This window comes from Puntigrus tetrazona, chromosome 14 (assembly GCF_018831695.1).
Source record: "Puntigrus tetrazona isolate hp1 chromosome 14, ASM1883169v1, whole genome shotgun sequence".
Taxonomy (NCBI): domain Eukaryota; kingdom Metazoa; phylum Chordata; class Actinopteri; order Cypriniformes; family Cyprinidae; genus Puntigrus; species Puntigrus tetrazona.
In genome coordinates, this window is record NC_056712.1 from 8,917,960 (window position 1) to 8,942,860 (window position 24,901).

The 24,901-nt window shown below is 40.0% G+C and overlaps 1 protein-coding gene across 1 annotated transcript; it reads left to right on the plus strand.

Moving 5' to 3' along the window:
• The first annotated feature begins 3,244 nt into the window (after positions 1–3,244).
• Positions 3,245–7,119, plus strand: egr1 (early growth response 1). Its single transcript, XM_043257030.1, has 2 exons — positions 3,245–3,881; positions 4,601–7,119. Exons 1-2 carry the CDS (start codon positions 3,671–3,673, stop codon positions 5,917–5,919), a joined length of 1,530 nt encoding a protein of 509 aa, XP_043112965.1. The 5' UTR covers positions 3,245–3,670; the 3' UTR covers positions 5,920–7,119.
• Positions 7,120–24,901: the final 17,782 nt, after the last annotated feature.

The window sequence follows — 24,901 nt, forward strand, 5'->3', positions numbered from 1 at the left end:
TGATTCGCAGCGATAAAGATTTACGCTGCTGCGTTGAAAGGCCTAACCAGGCAGAACCCAGAAAGAGAAACCCCTTGTAAAAGGTTATTGAGCCAGACATATCAATACATTATCTCCTACTTGCAAACACATTTATTGCGAGCGCTTCTAAGTATTTATATAAATATACATAGCAGGACGCTGCATTAATGGGAGATAAAAACAGATAAATTTACTCCTAAATCTCATAATTCCACTCTCCTTGATCAATACCAAGACCGTAGGAGTCTCTTCTTCGTTATATTTTGGTCTGATCTAAATCGACTTAATTTTCTCGCTCTCTTCGCTTTGCCACCGTCATCAGGAGCGCATCGGCATCCGTGATCTCCACTCACTTTAACACACGCTGCTCTTTTGCTCCACCCTCCCTAAATCGTGTAATAGACTGTCAAATGCTCATATATCAGCCAGTCATCCTGTCTGCTCTTCGGCCACCCCCGACAGGCTCACCTTTATGTTGACGATGGAGATGGCACGGGTTGGGGGGGCTGGCAGAGGTGGGCGAAGGAGAGCGAGAAAGAGAGATAGAGCATCTCCATCAGGCTGCCAGCCAGAGCCAGTGATTAATTCCAGCAGATGCCTGGTATTTGCCTCTGAACGTGGGGGTGTGAAGCGCTCTCTCTCTCTCTCTCTTTCTCTCTCTCTTTCTCTGTACCCAGGCAGGCTGGCAGATCTTAATGAAATATTAACCAGCAGGAGATAGACCGAGCGAGCGAGGACAGACACAGGCGTGGGCTTCGGCGTAGGTGCGGGGAGAACCGGCCTTTCATAACAAGGAAAAGGAGAAACCCCCTCCACATATATATATTTATACAAACACGAGCCAATAACACATCAGGTTAGACAAGCTACCCAGGCTGTCCCATCTCTTCCACCCCCATTCCCTGGTAAGGGAACACCCTCCCACTACTCTTGTTAAACTTATAGTGAGTCACCAACTGCCACCCCGTTTCCTGATCTGAGGCTCCAGTTATATAAAGTTGTTGATCATTAGACGGATGACATTCGCCTACATCTCTCTTCGAGACACCTGTGCAATTACATTCTACTCTAGCCTATTCGAGACCATTTTTATCTTTCTTCATATATAGCGAGCGATATCAATCAAAACGTGTTAAAGATTTTTGGAAAACGCGGCGCGCTAGTAATTTGCAAAACAAGGCAGGCTTGGAGGATCCTGGCCTAACTGTGCACGATTTTACACGTTAAAAAAATGTTTTAGTAATCTTGCATCATAACGTAATAACCTGCTGCGCCTGTGAAACGGCTTTTCTTGTCTTTCTTTTCTTTCGTCACAAAAACCTCTTTTGTGTGGAAACAGCTCATAAATAAACACACGGATCTTTAACGTGTCCATTGTGTCATTTTTGTTAGCACCTTACATTTAGAGGTGCACTTTTAGCCTGTTAGAGATGGTGCAGATGGTTTTGCCCAAAAACTGCAAGCTAACAATAAATTGAATTGTTCTACCTATTAGATTGTGTTTTATTAACGTCTACGCCGACCTTAACCCTAAACCCACCCCTTGCAGTAAGGCAAAAAACCATCTAATAGTAATAATATCGCTGTACAGTGTGACAAAACTTATACAACTGATGCCCAGTAGATTTTGTTGTATGCCTTCTAGCCTTAACCCAGTTTTGCAACAGGTAGCCCCAAACCCTGATTCAGCAGCCATCGTATGTTTGGTGAAAATCCATTTAGTATGTTGTACTGTGTATTTTCTGTGCACTTTGGGGAATTTTAGAAACGGTTAACGCTGAATGAACCGCTCGCGCGTCCCTCGCAGCCTCGTTTTCGTTCACGTTAAATTAAAATGGCGTCTGCCCTGACTAAAGTCTATTGAGTCAGCAAAGTTACATCGATCTCCCTGCCAAAGCCACGGCGCACTCTGCTCTTCTCCTCAATTTACAGAGCATCAGTACACCACCGGCGTCCGGAGAGCGTGCTGCAGCGCTTATTTGCATGGGTGTCTGGCGTTGAGTGACAGAGAGGATCCCTGTGTATCGAGCCCGGGACATCCCCCAATTAAACAGATCTCCTCTCTCCTCTGTCAGCACCCTCCATCCATCAGTGCCAACGCGCTGGCCGTGCCCGGAATAGCCAAGCGTCTCCCCTTTATCAAAACAAGCGAGCGGGTTTAATTCAAATTTAAAGTACAAACTTTTTTTATAAATTAATTAATTTTATTTTTTGAGCAAAATATAGCCTATTAGATCTATCATGTCATTTATCATGCCGAATAAGAAACTCGGTTTTGGGCGACAGCTGTAGTTTAAAACGATGCATTAATAATAATGCTGATAATGCTTACAGAAACACGTCGGTCGTATCAAAACGACTCATAAACTAATATCAGTCGTGTAACAGTATCTGAATTCGCAAACAAACAAGTTTCACGAAACAAAACAGTGCTGTCTTGTGCTGCTCCGCTCGTGGTAAACTGCGTTGTATTGCACGGCGTTCAATTCGTAATGAGATCAGTACGTCGGAATAAATAAGCTTTTCTTGCATGGGTTGTTGTAAAGCGTTTGTTTCGTGGTTAGTAGAATCAGCGCCCTTATAGAAAAAACGACGCGTGTTACGAATTAAAGTGCTTGTGCTAATGTTGAAATAAGAGAATATTTCTGCACCGAAGGCGCACCGTTGTTTAAGCGTTGAGAAAAAAAGTTCTCTCTCATAAATCTTGGAACGGGCGAGGCAGCATAATGCTGACATTAGTTATTGTGCGGAGCTCTGGACTTCAATTGCACCCAAGTCTCCCTTTCACTGCCAAGCGCCGATCAGCGCTACATCAGGAAGCTCCAAATAAGGGCATGGAAGTGGAAATCCACCGGAATCAAGCCTTATGTAGTCACGACCTTATATGGCATGGCGGAGCGGGATCTTCCGGCCAGGGCTCTGCTACAGCGCAGACGGGAAACCCGAAATCTTAGCGAGAATTTTGAGCAGAAAAGGCAGACTTGCGCTTCTCTTTCTAGCGGAGAGACGCTGCGCTTACCACGCATTGATTTGCTGTGGAGGAGGAACGGGCATCTCCCCTCCATTTAATGCACAGACTTAATGTTTAAGCTCCCCAATCTGCTTTTTTCCTCTAGGCAAACGTCATGTGTCCTCCACTGCAGTGCCTAAATATGGGCTTCCTCCACTCCAAATATGGACATCTACGTCACGGCAAGAGGATATATAAAGGAGTAGGGATTCTCTGAGCTGAGAAAGAGCCTAGAGAGCCCAAGCGATTCAGCACTAGTGCAGACAGCTGATAGGTAACACGTTGCGATATATATAACAAACACGTTAAATAAATGTGACAAATCAATTCAAAAACAACAACAAAAGAAACAAAACAGCGATCTAATTTGCTGAAAAAGTTAATTTTAGGGAATGGTCAGAAGGGACATTCTGAATCTCACTTATTTTATCTGAGACGTAGTGGATTTGTTCTGCATCTTTGGACAATCAAAAACGGAGAAGAGGGAAGACAACAAGAAGACAAACTGTGAGATTGAGGAGCTCAACAGAAAGAAGGAGAGACAGACATCGCAGCTTCTTCACATTTGTCGTCCCAGAGGGGTTAGCTGCTGATCTCTCCAGTGCACTTCTCTCCTCACCGAGCACACTCCAGAGAGAGATGGCTGCAGCCAAGACAGAGATGCTCCTGCCTGCTCTGCAGATCTCCGACCCCCTGAGCTTCCCTCACTCCCCCATGGATAACTACCCCAAGCTGGAGGAGATGATCATGCTGAACTCTGCAGGGACCCCGTTCCTCAATGCCACGGCACCTGAAGGCACAGGTTTTGGCTCTGGGGAGCCCGGCGAGCAGTTTGATCACCTTGCTGGAGGTAAGCGCTAAATCCCTTTTGATTAAATTGCATGGTGAAAAAGCTGCATGCTGCTTTCATACAGAGAATTGCGAGCATTGCTGTGCAAAAATGCAGTTGTCTTCAGTAGTTAATAATAATGTGTCTTTATGCTTAAATGTGAATTTTTCAGTTTAATAATTATTACAGTAACTTATTTTTTAATTAAACTGCACTGATGTAAAGTTTTAAAATGTTAACTAAAGCTGACAACAAACACTAAGTAGTTATTATTAAGTAAAATCACTGGAAGGAATGAGGCATTTAAAATTTGCAGAACAGCTTAATTTTAAAACTAATTTTTGAATCATTGCAAGTGCAGACTGAATAACTATAAGCTGTACAAGTAGAAAAAAAAAGAGATCAGGATGGCAGTAATGAGAAAGAGAGCGTTGAGAGAAGAGCACATGCAGATGGTTTAGCTTGCGCTGGCTCTTGTCTCCGAGGGAGATCGGCAAATGTGTGTGTGTGTTTGCGTGTGTGTGTTTGGGTGGGGGGGTGCCCCTGCATTCCATCAGCACCTGCTGCTCTGTCTAAGATTGTGGGAAAACACAGTTCCGACAGCCAGCAGGACCCCCCAACTAAAACACCTTTGGGATTATTTATGTGCACTCAAATGAGCTCAAGATGATTTAGAGCTAACTAGCTGTGCCACGGTTTCTAATCCACTCTCTCTCTATGTTTTGTGCTTGCTGTTGCAGACACGCTTCCAGAAATCGCCATCGAGAAACCTCTGGCAGATCAGACCTACTCCACCCAGCGGCTGCCCCCCATCTCTTACACGGGCCGCTTCACGCTCGAACCTGCCCACAACTGCAGCAACAGTCTGTGGGCTGAACCCCTGTTCAGTCTGGTGAGCGGGCTGGTGGGCATCAACCCGCCCTCCACCTCCATCCCATCCTCCTCCTCTCAGGCAGCTGCTCCCTCTTCCTCTTCTTCGTCTTCCATCCCCTCTTCGACTTCGTCATCCACGTCCAGCGCCAGCCTGAGCTGCTCCGTCCACCAGAGCGAGCCTAACCCCATCTACTCAGCGGCTCCCACCTACTCCAGCGCCAGCCCAGACATCTTCCCTGAGTCCGGCCCAAACTTCCCCACAGCAGTGGGCACCTCGCTGCAGTACCCTTCGTCATACCCCAACAGCAAGGCCTGTAGCACCAGCTTCCCTGTGCCCATGATCCCCGACTACCTGTTTCCCCAGCAGCAGAGCGAGATCAGCTTGGTGGCCCCCGACCAGAAGCCCTTCCAAACACAAGCGGGGCAGCAGCCCTCCCTGACGCCGCTGTCCACCATCAAGGCCTTTGCCACCCAAACCGGTTCTCAGGACCTAAAGAGCGTCTACCAGTCTCAGCTCATCAAGCCCAGTCGTATGCGCAAGTACCCAAACCGGCCAAGCAAGACACCTCCCCACGAGCGCCCCTACGCCTGCCCCGTTGAGACCTGCGACCGTCGCTTCTCGCGCTCAGACGAGCTGACCCGCCACATCCGCATCCACACCGGTCAGAAGCCCTTCCAGTGCAGGATCTGCATGCGCAACTTCAGCCGCAGCGACCACCTGACAACCCACATCCGCACGCACACAGGCGAGAAGCCCTTCGCCTGCGAGATCTGCGGCCGCAAATTCGCCCGCAGTGACGAGCGCAAGCGCCACACCAAGATCCACCTTCGGCAGAAGGACAAGAAGGCGGAGAAAGGCAGCGCTGCAGTGCAGAGCTCGGTTGCAAATGTATCCATTTCAGCTTCCTCGCCGGTGTCCAGCTACCCCTCTCCCATCACTTCATACCCCTCTCCGGTCTCCTCCTTCCCGTCCCCAGTGAACTCCTGCTACTCTTCGCCGGTGCACACCTCCTACCCATCTCCTTCCATCGCAACCACTTACCCCTCAGCGACCAGCACCTTCCAGACGCAGGTGGCCACCTCCTTCCCTACCTCAGTGGCCAGCAACATCTACAGCTCTCCCGTCACCACCCCACTGCCCGACATGCAAGCGGCGCTTTCCCCTCGGACATCCGACATCTGCTGAGACTTTTGACACGCAGTCCTCAAGGCTTGACTCAAAGGAACAGAAAGCATCAGTGACTTCTAAGTCCCCTCTGCAAAAAGCACTTTTCTGACCATGCTCCCAACATGGCTCGGTTACAAAACAGTCAAGGACTCGGCAAAGACTTTTGAAAACAAAAGGGATTTTTGTGCCGTTCTCTCCCTTCGAATCCTAACCTTTTTCAAACGAGGCGTATAAGACTTTCAAATGACTAGCAAAAGCAACAGGCTTCGGCAAGCTTTCCCTCAAACTGTGCGTGCACAGACGCAGAATGGCTAAAGGACGTTATCGGCGTATTTGAAGCCTGTGGGCTTCAAGCTCGACAGGTGTACAGTTACAAAAGACATTTGAATAATATACATAAGCTACAGTATATTGTACATGTGCCATGTTTCCTTTTTGTTTTCACTTTTTAGTACCATTGTTGTGACCATTGATTTGAATATTTGCATTGTATTATTCTTGAGCAGGGCCATATTTTATAAGATACATTCTGTATTAAGTAGTAAAAATGCTGTGATAAGTTCTTGACCTTGTTTGACTAGAAGCACTTAAGTATTCTGACGCATGTGGAAGAGTGATGTTAGTTTCTCTTATTTTGTAAATATCATCCACTGGTACTATATTTCTCTTTCGCAAATGTGACAACAAAAACCTGTTAAATGGAGGGGGAAAACATCAGAAAAGAGTCAACCACAAATCTTCAATTTTTTTGGTGCCTTTTGTGAAGCCTTGCAGATGTTTTGACAGATATCAGCGTGTGGATGCATTGCATCTAGCCTTAAGGTGTAAGGGATTTTGTTTTCTCGTTTCTTTTTTCTATATTCAGAAAGTCATTTCAAGGAAAGAAGGGAAAGGATTTGAGGGCACTGCATTTCTTTGGGATGTAAGCAAAAAAGAAAACTATAAACTATATTTTTGTAACGGAAATGTACATATCTACATCTTGAGGAGTTGGAATGCTGTAGTTACCTACTGAGTAGGCATGGGATTTTTTGTATGTTATTTACATGCAGTCCATTATTTTGTTGTTATTTTTATTTTGTATTTGTGTTTGTTCGAAAAAGTGACTGTTTATGGCTTCTAAACACATTGAATGCGCTTAACTGCCAATGGGATATTTGGTGTACAAGATATCCTTCCAGAACAGAACTATAAATAAAACCTAAATATATAAATATATATGTTGCATCCCTGTCGTGCTTTTCATCGCTTAGCAACAGGTCTCTATGAACATTGCTTTATAGAGTGAACACACACACACACGCACGCACACAGCACTGCATATTAAAAAACAATTTATTGTAATACAGTATGTCATTAAAAGCCATTAGTTCATGGTCTCAAGTTACCAAATTTAAATCACTACCAGATTTCCTCATACACCTGACAGCATAGATTCATAATAAAATGTTATGTGATTAAAATGACAGAGTAGCTGATTGCAATGAATAATTTCAGTAGCTCAGATTAATAATGACAATGTTTCACCCTCAAACAGCGCTAGCGCATGTGCTTAATCTATCGTAAAGTTTTACAATTGCTTGGATTTGAAAGCATCCAAGCTTTCAGTTGAACAAGTCACGTCTACCATAACAAAAGATATCAAAACTGCAATATAACCTAGAGCAAAAAAGGAAAAGAAAAAAAGCGAACAAAATTAATAAATAAAAACTTGACATCAAAAATATATGTACTGATGCGTTCTTTTGTTCAGAAGTTCAGCAAACTGAGAAGCCAATCATGGAGTTGATACGGCAGATCAGATTGTCTCTCTTTATTACTTATCAAAAGAGCTCCTGGGCGTCATGAGAATATGTTATCAAAAGATAGCATGTACGAATGTGACTGGATGCGCTTGGGGCTTAATTATACATAGATAGCAATCTTGTAAAATCAGTCGACACTAATAAGACGCCCTTGTAATGGGCTTCCGTGTCTATTGAGTTTGTCAGGGGAAAAAAAGTCTCAATATCGAAGTTGCTTTTAAGAGTAAGGCAGCTTTTGCTCTATTGTATGTTTTACCTTGCAACATGAATGCCTTTGTAAAAGAAAAATAATAATCTGCTCATACTAATTTCTCTGCCACCAAAAAGATCAAATGAAAAAACGCTCTCTGTCTCTTTCCATCCTGGCATCTGTACGTGCTTTGTGAGCTCGTTATAGCTCGGTTAAACTGCCTTGACGGGCAAGATACGAGTTGAACAGATTTAATGTGACAGAAGTTGTGGGAGTAAACGTAAATGTGTGGCATGTCTATACATTTCTTTCTTCATTTATCATAGAAAAAAGCCGAAGACCGTAAAGGTCGATTATCTTATTACCGCATATAAACGTAACCATATGGGTGAGCAGATTAGAAAGAAATGAGATGATTTTCATTCATCACATTGATAGTTAGAGCAACTGAAGCTCTGCTTAATATGTTCAAATCTCAGACTTTTAGGGTGTGTCAGCAGCCCTGGGATGGAAAAATTGGCCTGTTTGTGTAGGGGGACTTTCCCAAACTATGAGGCAATATCAGCCCAAAAGATGAAGCCACAGAGCAGCACCAGAATGCATCTAAAAGGGGAATAACAACCGTGAGACAGAGCGAGTTGAAGGGAAAGAACAACACAAAGAAAAGTAATTAGGGTAATTGGTCTCATAATCCCAAATTGACTCTCTACAAATGTCTTTAGTAAGACAGCCGTTGCCTGAATCAGATGTCAGTGAACCACAATGAAGAAAGCACCGTTCGCTTGTTCATACACACCTGTTATTTCACAGGGTCACTTTAATAGACGTTCGCAGAGTCTCCTGAGGGTCTCGAGTAAAAAAAAAGAAAAAAAAAACCTCCAACGCTAAAACCACCAGTTTAGCCCAGCAAGAACAATATCCATGCTGATTCAGGGGTATTTTTCCCAAAAGCTCTAACTGCGCTATGGTTGTAATTTCCATCCTTACCGACATAGTTCAAAGAGTTTGTTTTTCCTGAAACCGATAATCATTCTTAAACAGCATCACAATCTTGTGCTCGTTACTTTCAGCAGTAATCCAACATTAACTCTTTCCGAACCACTGGCAGCATTTCCCACCAATCCACGTTTCTGCTGTTTTAAGGCGCATTCCTCACCTTCTGAAATACTAGAGAATCTCGAATTCCAAACAAGCAAAGGAGAAATAAGCAATAGATGCATTGCTTACACGCACATAAGCTAACATGATCTTCAACAGCATATGAATCTAAACAGACGTCACTAAATGAAAAGTGTACGACTGTTTGTTTGTTAAGAAGATGATATATGTTGTGTGTTCAGATATAACCAAATATCTTGGGGCCTGTGTTAGTTTTGTGAACTGTCTGAACAAATAATTTTTTTGGTAAAAAGCAATATGTACACCTTTTTCAGTGTCCTACAGTTTTTTGATATTGACTGACTAGTTAATTTCTAAAACATACTATGGTAGTGAATATGTGAGATATGTTGTTGAAAAGAAACACACCCCAGTGTGGGTTTGGTGCCGGTCTAGCTATAGTAGACTAAAAAATGCTGGTCAACCAGAAAGATTATGGTTAACCAGCATTTTTTTTTTACACTATAGCTGAAAGAAAGGAAGTCTTTCTGGTTAACAGAGAAGTTCATGCAAAAATGTTTAAGTTCTGGGCAGAGATTAAAAAATGGTACGCCAACATCATTGAAGCAGACGTGAAACGTGCAGGTTTGGAATGATGTGAATACATAATTTTCCATAAACAACGCTTTCAATCTATAGTAAACGACTATCCAAGTAAATAAAGGTCTATGTTTTACATTGCATGCACTCTTTCGTTCATTCTTCACTACAGGCTAATTCAGAGGCAGAACTTTCACACTGCTCTGAAGCATCTGTGATAACAAACCCCAATCCCCACATCCGTGGTCATTTCAGAACGGTGTGAGTTTCATATTCAACAGGCATCACACAGGGCCGCGCTAGTCGAGCGCTAGCAGCATCTGAAGACTCCTTAGGGGAGCGGGAATTCAAAGCGCCGTCCCACAACAAGTTTAAAGCCAACTTTGTGACAACGTGCCCCTCGCACCCAACTTTAGAGCAGAAAAGAGCTCTTTCATGAGCGCTGGATGTGTTGATAATGTTTTCCCTTTGCTGGCTTTCGTAGCGACTTAGTTGCTTTTGCTCATATCAAAGTCGACCGGCTGACACGGAGGCCTCGCTCAGTTTTGGAGAATGACAGCCATGGAGACGGAGGAAGCGAGATGATGCATCGCTCTTTTCCCCACTCGTCGACTCACAATAAAGCCACCTTACCAATTCTCCCATGAGCCTCCACTTCAAGGCCTTTGCCTGTTAGAATAAGTGTTTGTTCTCTTATTCTTTTTGGACCTTTTTTTTTTTTTTTTTTTTTTTTTGGAGGGTGTGAGGAGGAAAAAATGAAAAAGAAAAGAACGAAAGGCGCTAGAGCTCGTTCTCATTGTCTATCCCTCGATCCTTGAGCCCAGTTAAATGGCATATGCTAATAAGCTCCATCCATTTCTGATGCAAGGTCCGTATGCAACTCTTTCCCTCTCTCTTTCTCTCTGTCGTTTTTCCCTTTCATCCAACTACAAATGCTTTCTTATTGCATCTTTGCCCTCAGGCCTTTTAAGATCCCTTTTTGAAATATGCCGTTTGATAAGCACATCATTGGCTAAGTCCCCACAGTGATTAGGGCTTGACTTTAATGTGCCGGCGACAGAGAGCGAGAGACAGCGCTAAAGAAAGAGAGAATTGAGAGAATTGATGATGTTGAGGCGCGGAGCTTTGCACTTCAACTCTCAAATCTGCTCACCTCTTTACAGATGAAATGCAGGAGGATGCGCTTTCACCCTTTAGATCGTCTCTCTCACGCCTCTGTGTAACAGCAGTGTTATTAAAATGATTAGGTTTCCTGATTATTTGAGGTATTTTATGGAAATTATTTCCAGGGTGTTCATTGTTTGAGAACTGGTGATTAGACTAGATTTTAACATTGTTTAAAGGAAATGTATGACTTTGAACTCTGATGTTCTGTGTTGCCGCAGTTACAGTTGCTAGGGTGTCTGAGTAGTTGCTAGGTGGTTGCTTAGAATTTCTGGGTGTTTGCTGTGCCATTGCTATGGTGTTCTGGGTTGATCCTAATGAATTTCTAGCGGCTGTTAAGGGGTAGCTGTTGGAACATTGTTATGTGGTTTCTAAGTTCTTCCGAGCTGTTGCTTCTATATAGTTGCTAGGGAGTTTTGGGTTGTTTTGCGAGTGTTTCTAGGGGGTTGTTATGGTCTTCCGAGAGCACTGTTATGTTGAGATCTTCTAAGGGGTTGCTAGAATGTGGCTATACAGTTGGTAGGTGGTTACTGGGGTTACTGGTTGCGAGCACAATTCTATACAATTGATATAAGGAGTTCTGGGTTGTTTTGCAGGTGTTGCTAGGTGGTTGCTAAGGTGTTCCGGATGTTTTAGAATGTAATGTGGTTACTAATGTCTTCTGAGCTGTTACTATAACACAGATATACAACTGAAAGGTGGTTACTAGGGTGTTCTTGTTGCTAAGATGTACTGAGTGGTTGCCAACACAATTCTATATAGTTGCTAAGGAGTTCTACATTGTTTCTAGGAGGTTATTATGGTGTTCCGAGAGCACTGTTATGTGGCTTCTAAGGTCTTCTAAGGGTTGCTAAAATGTGGCTATACAATTTATAGGTGGTTACTAGGGTGTTCTGGTTGCTAAGATGTTCTGAGTGGTTCCAAGTACAATTCTATACAGTTGCTAGGGAGTTCTGGGTTGTTTTGCAGGTATTGCTAGGTGGTTGCTAACATGTTCCTGGTGTTTTTAGAATATGTTATATGGTTGCTAAGGTCTTCTAAAAGGTTGTTGAAATACTGTTATACAGTTGACTGGTATGCATATAAATGTTTATTAACTTATTTTCCTGAAAGAATGCATCAAGCCGTCAGCAGCTCTGAAAACCGCTCTCTCCCGTAGGATGCAAAAAGCTTGTGCTCTGACTGTAACTCAGCAGCTGGGTTGTTCCATCGAAGACAGGTGTAGCCCAGCGGTTGGGTAAAAAAAAAATTACCAAGCAAATTTAATTTAACCATTAAAACCGAGTCTAGAAAAACGAAAATGGAATTTAAAAAAAAAATCCAGAAACATTTAAATGAATTTCATAGGGCCCTACTTTTATAACGAAGCAGTGTTTATTTATTGGTTTAAGATATGCATACTTGTGTTACATATCAGAGCTGCAGTCACTGAATTTAATTTTCCAGCTCCCATTTTTCTTGTCGCTTGGTAAGCACTGATATCATTCCTCCCCTGATGACAAGCCTCCTAAATTCTTCCCACAAACACTGACCTTTTTGAATATTTACAACGATATAACTAGATTAGAGTCATCAGATACGTCACCGTTTGCATCAAACACCCTGAAATGCACCGATTCCAAACCCCAAAAGTATACACCTGCTCAGTACCTCATCAATAATGCACTTCCTATCTGCCAATGAACCGCGCGCCGTTACGTGAACACTCACAGCTGTTTCACCACAAGCTGTCCACATTGGTCATGACTAATATAAAGCAAAAAGTCATTTTCCTCCTGCAGGGTTTGTATTAAAAAGTAAAGCTATCCATCTGTTATATAAAGGTGCTCCACACAGGGCAACATTTTGGGCACTAATGTAGTTTTGGGAAACAGGCATCAACTTCAGCAGGAACATTATTACTCAAGTTTATTACTCTCTGCCCCACCCTGACTCCCATTTCTAGATATGCTCCCTGGCAGTATTGGATGAAAAGTTGTTTTTGCGTGTGCAAAAAAGTAATCTGTATTCAAAAAGTCAATTTAAAAACCAAAGGGATACTGCAAAATGTTATTAGTCGGCCTTAACCACTGTGGTACTTACATTTACATTAATAATTTGGTACAATGCACTTATTGTGCGCATGCATGTTTTTACATTGCACTTATAGTTTTAAAAAATATCTATATATGTAAATAATTACATTTACAATTACACTGTTGGATCCCTTAAACCTAAACCTGCCCATCCCACCAAACTTGCACCTAACCTTATCTGTATCCCACCTTAACAGCAGCAAAAGTATCACATGAGATATGAATACAGTAAATATTTAGCAATATAGCAGTGAAGACAGTCAGAAGAGATACTGTCTCTTCAAGCAAAGGCTCACAAATCTCGTGCCTTGTGCAATTTACTGCGAGCTTCTTCAGCAGGAAAGCGTATGCTATAGACGTAAATGTTTTAATTGTTTACACTTATTAAGCAAAACGAACAGGACGTGCGCCGCTCTAAGGCCAGTATGTGTCGAATTACCGGAGAACTGAGCTGTACAGATGTGAAATCGCATCTGTGATCGTGATCGCATGCTCTGGGAAACTGCAGTAGCCAGCAGTGACATCATTCAATCTGCTGCACAGGAGGAGCATCAGTCTGGACGCATCTCACATCTGCTAGAGACGGAGGGGAAGATCCTGTTTCTGAGCCATTTGTGGGGTTACTGTGCCTCTTCTGCAGAATCGTATCAAAGAGATGGAAACATAGAAAGAGGAAATTTCGGTAACACTTTCTCGGAAGTCCGTATTTATAACACATTATAAGGGTATACTTAAGGCATTATAGTGAATGCATAAAACCCTATAATGTGTTCTCACGTAAATCTTAAAAAACTTATAATATAATTTGTGATTATAACTTTTAAGAGTATAGTTATTTATAACACACAGTAAACACCATATCAAATCTACTTCATTCATAATGGAATATATTATATCTTGTTGTTTATTTAAGTACCTTAAAACATCTTGTTATTTGAGTGTTTCCTTTGAGGCTAACGTGAGCTAGCTAATACTTTCAACTGAAAAAAAAAAAAATGCAGTGTTTACTATATAAACCTAAGAGTGTTAGTAGACTGCAGCGTAGGTAAAATTGTTCATATTCTATTTTCAGTATGTCTGTGGAGGAACCATCAAAATAAAGTGTTAGCATATATTTACTAATAATCTAATGAAGGCTAGTTGACATGCAGTTGCAGAGGTACTTATCAACAGCTGTCTAAATGGCAGCAAAATAATCAAAACTGATATCATTTAAAAAAAATTCAAGCAAACGTGTCACATTACGCATTAATCTGATCTGATATCTCATTTTACGGCAGTTTGAGAAATAAATGTGCTATAAACGATCATCATAACCGCAAATAAGCAAATATTATAACACATTAAAACTTGTTCTTGTGAATAATCATGAGATTATACAACATATTATAAAGTTGAATTTATTATAATGCCTTAAGTTTTTATTGTAATGCCTTATAAACACAGAAAGTCTTACCAAAATTTCTTCTCAGACATAAGAAGAATACATGGCATTATCTTAAACATATATGTCTTGCGCTCTTTCTTTTTTAAGTGACTGCTTCAAGTGAAAACTGTACCTACGGGGGGCAACAGCTTTTCACTGGGCTAGCGCTCTCAACGGGACACTTTAAAGAGTGCATGTTAGTAAACAAAAGCACATGTTGCAAGCACCATGAGGGTACTCCAAAGTACTAATATGCACCCTTTAGGGGTAAAGAAGATGCAGATGTGCCCCATTTTTTCTAACTGTGCTTAAATTTGAAGCTTTGCCAGTTTTACGTTCCGAATAAGGTCACGCTTTATTTTAATGTCCAATTCTCACTATAAATTAACTGTTAACTGTGAACTTTGCCTCAGTAAACTCCTGTTTGGCTGGTAATTGTTAAGTTTTGGTGTATATGTGGTAGGACTAAAGAAACTGAAATACGCAGAATAAAGCACAAACACGTGCTTTATATTTACTAATAAACAGCCATTATGCCGGTAATACGGTAGATAAATACAAATTGGTATTTTAAAATAGTGTTACCAAAAGTAGTCTAATTATCCAATTCACATTGTGTCAAAAAACAAACTGACAAACTAAATAATCATCATAAAATGCGAGCAGCATCATACGGTTTAATTAACTTCTAACGTCACGCTCTTCATTTTTTGTCTGTCCAGTTATATATTGTCAAGCAGTGTATTCGCCAACATTTTTATGGTTTGCAATATTTTTATGACTTTAATTCAACGGCTAAAATATGAGGACAACCTGATCAAAGAAAATAACATTTGGTTAGACAAACATAGATTTATGAGTCAAAGTGGCGAAACCGTCGACTACGTTCCAGTTCGTCTGACAAACTCACCAGCGGGGAAAGCGTCTTTTTCTTCATAAAAAGGTGTTTAATGATTAAGCCTGGTAGATACTAGCAGATAAGTTACGCTGATAACATAAACGAGCTGAAACCGAAAGTCGTTTTATTGAGAAGCGCATTGTTTTACACTCATTCCTGAAATGACTCGTGAGCCCTGACTGTATTTTGTCTTGCTGCTCTTGCTTGGATAAGATGGGCGCTCTGGGCAGAATGTTCCGGCACTTTTCCGCATGTCCTGTGTCATTTACACCTGCTGCGTTCATGCCAGTGATGTCACTTCACTTCAGCCGTAACACACACCACCTGTCAATTACAGTGAGAGCAGCTTCTCGCCATCTCGCTGACACCTGCCCTGACGCACACAGATACACACCACGACCGACTGTCCATCTGCGCTCCGCTCCAAATAACCCTCGCTAGATGACCATAATTCAGCCGTTTAATTGGTTTCAGTGATTTCTCAAGCTGAAGTCATCGTAGCCGTCCTGACAGCTGTAACTCAAGTAAAAAGAAACGCATTCGCGCGTCGCATGTTGGTATGTCGCGCGCAAGTTTCTCTTGGCCTGATCTGATCGCGTTTAACCATGACAACAGAGCGAAACGTGGCTGGGTGCCATCACAAATCCATCACGCCACTTGTTAGGTAACACCATCATGTGTGTGAACTTTAGCTGTGATAAATAATGCAATAAGTGATATGAATGAAACATTTAGTTACGCAACTGAACAATGGCTTTCTTCATGCTAAAGCCACTGACTAATGGCACATGCCAGTAAGGATGATGACCACTTCATCAGTGGATGCCAAATGAGGAAAGCTGATGTCGAAATGAGAAATACATTGCCATGTAATGAAACACATCTCTATCAGCTGTGATGTAAAACAGCCGTCAAAAGCAAACTCATACATTATATAAAGACTGTATGCTGTTTTATAAGTAAGTGTGAAGTGTGTTTTATATAAGCTATAAATGCTGTTAAATTATTTCTCTCTCTCTCTCTCTCTCTCTCTCTCTCTCTCTCTACACACACACACACACACACACACACACACACACACACACACACACATATATATATATATATATATATATATATATATATATATATATCATGGATCATCATGGAACACTGTTTTAGTATATATTGTATATATGTATGTATATATATGTATATATATATATATATATATATATATATATATATATATATATATATATATATATGTTATTATCGTTAAGTTAATTTATTTGTTTTACTGTATTTTTGTTTGCTTTGTTAACTTTTTTGTTTTGCCTTTTGTTTGGTTTGTCTATTTATGTATGTATTAGGTATGAAAGCTTACAAATTTTGTTTCACAAAACAAATGCAAAAAGCAAAATAAATCAATAAATACAACAAAGCAACAAAAAAGAAAGAAAAACGAAACATGCAAAAACAAAAGAAATACAAAAATTCCCTCACACAGAAACCAAAACCAAGCAAAATAAAAAATAAACAACAATATACAAGAAACAAGACAAAACAAACACAAGACAAGACAAAATAAAAACGATTAACACAAAAGAAGAGACGAAACAAACAACGAATAAAGTCGAATAAAACTGGATAAAGCTAAACAAAACAAACATAATCCTCAAACAGAAAACAAAAAGTGACAAACAACACAAAACAAAATAAATCAAAGCCAGATGAAACTAAACAAAACATAAATAGAAAATGTAAAAAACGAGGCAACCTTAAAACAGGAAACGAAACAAATGCAAGGCGACGAAACTCAACAAAGAAAGCTGATTTCTGCAAAAATAACTCTTCTTCTTTTGATTGTATTAGTAGTGTAATATTTTGTATCTGCATGAACGTCTAGGGATTATAATTTGTTGCTGCTGTTGTTGTTGTGTCATAGCATGGTTGTTTTCTTTGCCACTGTTGCCACAGGCATCCTTGCAGGGACGCGAGACTGGGAATTCAAATACTGCTCGGTGACAGTCTTTGTAATAGGCACGGCTACGAGAGAGGGCGAATACGAAGTGAATACCGCCGCGGTGTTTACATAGCTGCAAGGCCACGGATCCATACAATGCAAGGTGTGCAAACCGAAGGCAGCATGGCGCTAAAGCGTATTTTATCTGTTGAAAAGACAGAAAGGACGAGGACCACCGTGTTTGTTCAAGTCAAAATGCCTGGCACCCTTCACTTTCTGTGCCCCCTCCACGGTCGTCTTTGATACAGTGAAAGAAGCTGCGGTATTTTTAGGATCCTTGTGATGAGGTGGAACCAATCTCTCTTCTCTATGGAGGCTGATGTCACCAGGGTGCGTGGGCATGTGGCAGGGATGCTGGGCTACCTGCTGTGAAAATGTGTAGTCTCTTACCACCCAGAAATTAGAGCAATACAAATTACATACTAATATAAGATGTGCAGAATCTGCTTGCAAATAGATTGCTGAGCTTCGCGCTGACCAGTGAAGTCGTGTTTGGTGCAGTGAATGTCAGCTGCATGCTCTCACGTATCTATAGATTTTTCAATGTCGACCATTTTAAAATCACGTTAACGCGAAAGACGGTGCGGCTCATGTAAAGAATCGATTTGGCCTCTCGAGTGAGAACGAGAAGGGTTTTCATCCGTTTTATTAATGTGTTGCATCTTTTGAGACAAAACGCATGTCATTTCAAGTCGCTGGAATGTGTTTTAGACTCGTTTTTCTTTACAAAACCTAGGGAGCTGACTCGTTGTCTGTGGTGACCACATTTCTAAAATGAAGTTTCGTAGCTTAGTGATCGCGTCCATTTCATCAATGCAATGCATATTTGTTACAATTATTCTTAAATATTATCAAAATATTCATATAATTAAAACATATGACGGTACCTGGAACTGTTTTTAATATATTCCTCCAAAAATCACCTGAAAACCTGAAACCATAGCAAACAGATCAAAGCAGTATAAATGTATATCAAAATGACAACTTAATAAACTTTATAAAATGTAAGTATTAGAATATATGATGAATAAAATATAACAAATATATTTTTTACATTTTCGAATTTGTATTCTGTACCTGTGAATGCTATTTACAGCTATATATCTATCTATCTATCTATCTATCTATCTATCTATATATCTATATATATATCTATATATATATAGATAGATATATATAGATATAGACATAGATATAGATAGATAAATATATACATATATAAATATAGCATGAATAGCATTCACAGGTACAGAATACAAATACAAATATTTTTGTTATATTTTATTCATCATATATTCTAATACTTAAATTTTATAAAGTTTCTTATAAAATGTGTGATTACTTTGCAAAACAATAACGATAAACAATGATCTCTTTTCATAATTGATGATAATAGTGCAAAGTTGCCAGGTTAAGTTCTTTATGAATAACATAACAGAGATGCATGACCAAGTAATATCTCGTTAGTGAAAATAATAACTACACGATGTCTTGTGAAGCTCGCGGCTCTTACATAAGAGGAACCTCAAAGTGGGTTTCTCTCATAAGTTAGAGGGCAGTTCAAAAATGCAAGAAAACCTGAAATTAAGCTGGCGAGGAATGGTTACTTGAGCAGGGTAGGATATTTCTGCTGCTCTATAACAACGGCACCGTATACTCTGTTCCAGACCAGCTGTCAGTTTGCATTTTTCTTGTCAACATGCAAAAAATAAATTCCGTATATAGAATAAAACTACAGCTCATATATTGTTAGCATATTGTTCATCTGTTGATTAACTGACTGTCTGCAGCTAAAAGGTCGTTTACACAACAAAGTTTGCAATTAATGCAAATTCCGCAGAAAAAAAACCAATGGTGTCGTGCGCACGTGTATCGCATGTAGTTGGTGACATGCCTGGCATGCATAATACAGTGTTTTTAGATATTTTTGCAAATCCATGTCAACAGCCCTGCTGATAAAAAAAAAAAAAAACTATGAGCTCTGCCCAAAACACAATAAAAAATGTAATAGATTTATTGGTTATAATGGGAATTGTATTGGTTTTAACGAAAACTATATACTGGTATGTAATGGATTCTATTGGTGGGATGTTAAAGCCAATGTTGTAAGTGTTTTACTGTAAACAGCTAATGGTTCATAGAGGTATTTTAATGCAAACCATTTAAATTTCTGTGATGGTTTCTATTGGGCTTCTACGGTTTTGTTTTGGGTTTTTTTTTAGCAGGGAGGCTAAAAGGGAGGTGTAGTTTCATGTCGTTTTTAGCGCATTATTATCGTGTAAACGGAGTCTTAACTAACCAGCCAATCACTCTCCGCTACATCTGTCACACCAATTAAACCGGTGCCATTTTTTCAGCTTCTGGTGCACGCATTGCTATCACATAAAGTCTACACACTGTCACATTCTGACATGTATCCTGAGGGCAGTCCACATACAAACCGAGCCATGTAAAGAGCTAATGCAATACATCTCATGTGCTTTTAACATGTTATTGTCCATTACAGCGACACTCATGGGTATTCACAACTCTAACCTGTAGCTATTCCAGGTTAAACACAAAATCACCAGAGGAAAAAAGAGAGAAAAACACACTCACTTTCCCTAAAAACCCTGCCGCTCCGACACCCATCCTCATTACAGCGTTAAGCCGTGATTGGATTGCAGACCCGGCCTGTCAAGCAGCCGCGGCGCTATAAATACACAATAACCCCCTCTAACCTCCCCTACTTCTAACCCGCACTATTCTCCGGCTCTAATGTACGTGAAGCCTCAGATAATTGCGTCGGATTACAAAAGAGTACCTCGCAGGTATTTTTTCCCCTCTCCCCCCGCTGGAAATACGGGCTCCGTTAAGTGTTATTCACACCAGCCGGCTGCGGCTCAGCCGTGGACCCTGATGTGCCCTAATAGAACTCCATTGTGAGTAATGACCCTCCGATCCGCGCTGTTATTCCATCTGGTTCAACAGGGTAAAAGCTCGCATAAGAATGGAAATGAGCGCTAAGCTTTTACCCGTCGGCTTCAGCTCGCCAGCCATTCTCCTGCGCTTTATATTGGCCTTTAAAGCAGATGTAACTTATCGCTCGTTCATAGCGTCGTCGGGAATTCGTTGAAAGGACTGGTTTCAAAAGAGCCTCGGTGAATATGTCACAGTGTCCATTGCGGTGTCGCTCTTTGACGAATTTCACGCAGGCGCTCGATTCACCGAAGGTCAGGAGAGATGTTTGCATGGGCCGAGAAAGCAACTGCACGAGCGCGAAAGATGCTGAATTACAGCGCGTGTTATTCAAAAATATCAGATCCGACGCTCGAAACGCTATTTGTATTGTCGCAAGGCGGTTTTCTATGATCGGGCATAGCACTCCTGCACATGAAAATCGAAATTCTGTTTACTTTAATGGAGAAGCGGAGAACTTCCCTCTCAAGCTCTCATCAAAAGCTTACTGACATTAATGGATGTCAGAAAGCAATTATCAGCGTATGTTGAGGTTGAAGAGGTAAGTGATAAATGCATTTTTAGACACACACACACACATATATAATCCCACACACCTTTTTCAGTACACTGTGTAATTTCTCTGCCATTAGCTGCACCTAATGTAATTGCAAGAGTAATGACAGTTTCCAGAGTTTTCCTAAACATGCTTTTTTCGTATACGCTACCTGTCTGCCACTGAATGAACAAATAGGCAGTCCAATACCAACTTGGTTAAGACAATATTGCAACAGCAAGCTCATTGAGAGTTATTGGTACATGTCATATGTAGCAAAGATTGTATTTCTGAGTTGAACACAAATGAACAATAAAGGAATTAGGAATGGGAAACCTTTTTAATGCATTATTTGCTATCAGAATTAACGTAAATTAAACCTCAAACCATGTTTGCAACTGAGAAACTGAGATCATTTGATACATTCGTTTTCTGAGTTTTGAAACTTGGTGAAAGGGAAGAAATATATCTGTCGTTTTATACATTTTTTAATTATTTTCCCAGAACACCTGCTTTGTTTTTTCTTGCTGTTACAGTCATGTATATGCATGTATATAAATGGCTATTTGACATTGTATGTATTGCATATTGTATGTATTCAACACACTGAAAATTAAATTCAATTCAGAATGATCAGAAAGCTGAATCTCTAGATAGTACCGTGTGTGTGGTTGCCAATAAATACGATAAATACCAATACATTTTATTAAAAATTTCTTAGATATTGACTAAATAGGTAGGTTGTGATAAGATTTCCCCGATAAATAGGTATGACAAATTAAATTCAAAATTCGTTAAAGGATTGTCAGGCTGTATTAATTAGATCAGCTGGAACCATAACACACAATGTATCCGTTACATTGTAAAAAAGAAAAGCGTCTACGCTAATATTAGTTTCTTTATTATTCGGTTTCTCAGTCCGTATCCAGATCAGCACCAAGAGGTGACCTTCATCGGAGAGCAGAACACCCAGATGAGCCCCGTGGACAGATCACACACACAATAAACCTGTTACACATGGGCTTAAAATTGAACTCGAAATCAAGTGCTGATTGTCCGGCCAAAGAAGAACTGGCTCCAACTGAGCCTGGTTTCTGCCAAGGTTTTTCTTTCTCTCCATTCTGTCACAGGTTCCTTGCTTCTGTTGCCTCTAGCTTGCTCACTCGGGGACACTTAATTTCCAGCGATTATCGTCGATTTGATTACAGAGATCCTATTGTAACTGAGCTGATCCAGACAACGATGTCTCTGCATTTAATAATGAAATCCTTTAGCTGAAAATTGAGTGTTTAATCTTGTCATTATACATTACTGACACTTTATTCTCCAAATTTTGGTTATTCACCAAAAAGTGATTGATTGATTGATTGATTGATTGATTGATTGATTGATTGATTGGCTGATTGTTGGCAGATTGATTGATTGATTGATTGATTGATTGATTGATCGATTGATCGATTGATCGATTGATCGATTGATTGATTGATTGATTGATTGATTGATTGATTGGTGAACACGACCGATGTATTAATTATGACTTCCTATGCAATCTGTAAATATGTGGAGGACCCCAGAGGACCATTAGTGCAAATATATCCAACTAAAATGCTTGCTACCTGCTCCTTACCGATTTTGCACTTAAAACCAACCCTCGACGTGCTACATATTGGACTGGGATAGAAAGAGTCAGTTTTACACAAAAGCTTTAAAGCAGATTTCAGTTGCACTTTTCTTTCTTTTCCTAGCTCATTGACGTCTGCCAGGTCCAAAAGCACATCCACTAGTGTCCTGTTCTTCAGCTGAACTGCCTCTGCGCTTCGACTGGGGAAATCTTATAACAAAATGAATGCAGGGAACACACATTCCTCCAACCAGAAGAACGCTAGCAATGCCACGCATGTGTCCCACACTGTAAAGGCTCTTGCCGTGACCCTGACAATCTTGCTGCGTGAAGTAACCTCCTACGGGATGCCCATTATTTACTGTCTGACACTGAGCCAAGCCATGTTTGTGTGTGCACGTGTTGGAGTTAGTCAAGTCAGGAAGTCGCACATGCATGGTGGATGGATAAAATGAGTCAAAAAGCATATATAAGAAAAAAGGGTTTCAGCTTTAAAGAAACAACGCGACTAATAAACACGCATCTGAAAAGATGAGACTGGCAGATTGCTAATTAGCAGCTCGGCTGAGGTACTGTATGACAATTAGTGCTAATTAGTACTAGTTAAGCAAACGGCACTATTACTATTGCGTTTGGTTAGGGATTTGAACGATCCTAACTCAGCACTTGTCGAAGAGAGATGTGCTGTTATTTTTCAAACTATTTCTCCTGACAGAACACATTCGCAACCGTATTGTGCAACAAGCATTTAAAACATCCTACAAACGTACAGCAACACCTCCACAACCACCTAGAAACACACACACGCGCACACACACAAATAAAAACCGAACAACTGATATAGAAACACCCAGCAATCGCCTGAAAACACACTGAAACGATGTTGTGGTGACAAAAACCGTACGGTTCTTTGTAAATATGTAGCTTGGTTTAGGTTTGCAACGACTTTTTAGTTTTAAGCAGCTAACGGATTTCCAAAGAGACCTAACTACAGGTGCAAAAATGTCTAATGAGTCGAGAGGAAAAGTCTCAGAATAATGACAGGCCATAGCTCCATGACAGAGACAGATGGACACACCGCAGATAGCTGCAACAATACAGCCTCAACAATTGCAGCAGCATTGAATCAGCACGGCACACAGCAAAACTGTGTATTCTCAAACTTTTGAAAACTGGAATTAATGGCACAAGTGCCACTCAGAAACTGCTTGTATCTGGGAACAATATACAGATATACGTGCACATAAAACCTACCTACGATCTTATAGTACTGTGAAAATTGTAGGCACTCGTGCAGAAATGCTGTAAAATGAGGTTGCTGTCAAAAATAACGCATAATGCAATATAAAAATAAATAGAATTTCTTTAGTAATGAACTTAACTCAATTAAATCAACATTTAGTGCGAACATCCATTGCGTTTAAAGCAGGTTTTGCAAAAAAAAAAAAAAAAAAAAAAATATATAAAAATATATATATATATATATATATATATATATATATATATATATATATATATATATTATATATATATATATATATATATATATATATATATATATATATATATATATATATATATATATATATATATATATATTATATATATATTATTACGTAGGGATTCTTTTGTTGTTGTTTTTGTTTTTATCTTGTGCCATGTGCTCTGTGTGCCCTACTTTTCGTTTGAGTTAATTGTCTTAGTGTGTTCACCTGTGTCTACTTAATTTAGTGATTTCCTGTGTGTATTTAAGTCCAGTGTATTTGCATTCAGTTTGTCGTGGTTAATACGTGTGGTTTATGTTCTGCCTGCCTGTCTGCCTATTTGTACCTATATTGTTTATTTCGTATTTGGAAAGCTTAAAAGATTTATGTTTAGAGCATTCTCGTCTAGCACTCCGTCTCTCGCAAACCACACCCTGACAATATAACATTTTAAATAAATATGCATGTGAAAAGACAGCAGAGGATAGCCTATGTTAATTAAGATTACGGACTTTGGTAATTTACGACAGAATTTAACAATTAGTTTTTTACAATGCAATATTTCACTTTGCAAGACTTTGATAGACTGCAGTGGTGTGGATTACTCTTAGATTATTGTGATGTTTTCATCAGATGTTTTACTCTTACGTTACAAGTAATGTAATGCAACATTTTGACATCCGTTTTGATTAAGAAACAAACTCATCTGCATCTTATATTGTATAAGTAACTTTTCAGCAAAGCTTCATTTCTGGTTTAAGTATTCCTCAATGTTCTTCACATTAAAAAAAAAAATACACACACACACACACACACATATATATATATATATATATATATATATATATATATATATATATATATATAAAATATTCATATATATAATTAAAAAATTTCACTAAAATATTCTTTGGGGAGGCAGAAATGTTTCTTCTCTGGCTTCACAGAGAAATCCATATCCAATCCTTTTATTTCCAAGAGTGAATTGCATGCAATATTTGGTGAAGAGCTCCAAAATCAGGATGGACGCTTAAACGCATCACATTAATTCAGGCATAAGTATTCAACCGCTGGAAGTCTTTGACTGAGAAGTCCTTCAAAAAAACATTACAAAAATAGCCTTTTTCTTAAAGTGTTGTGC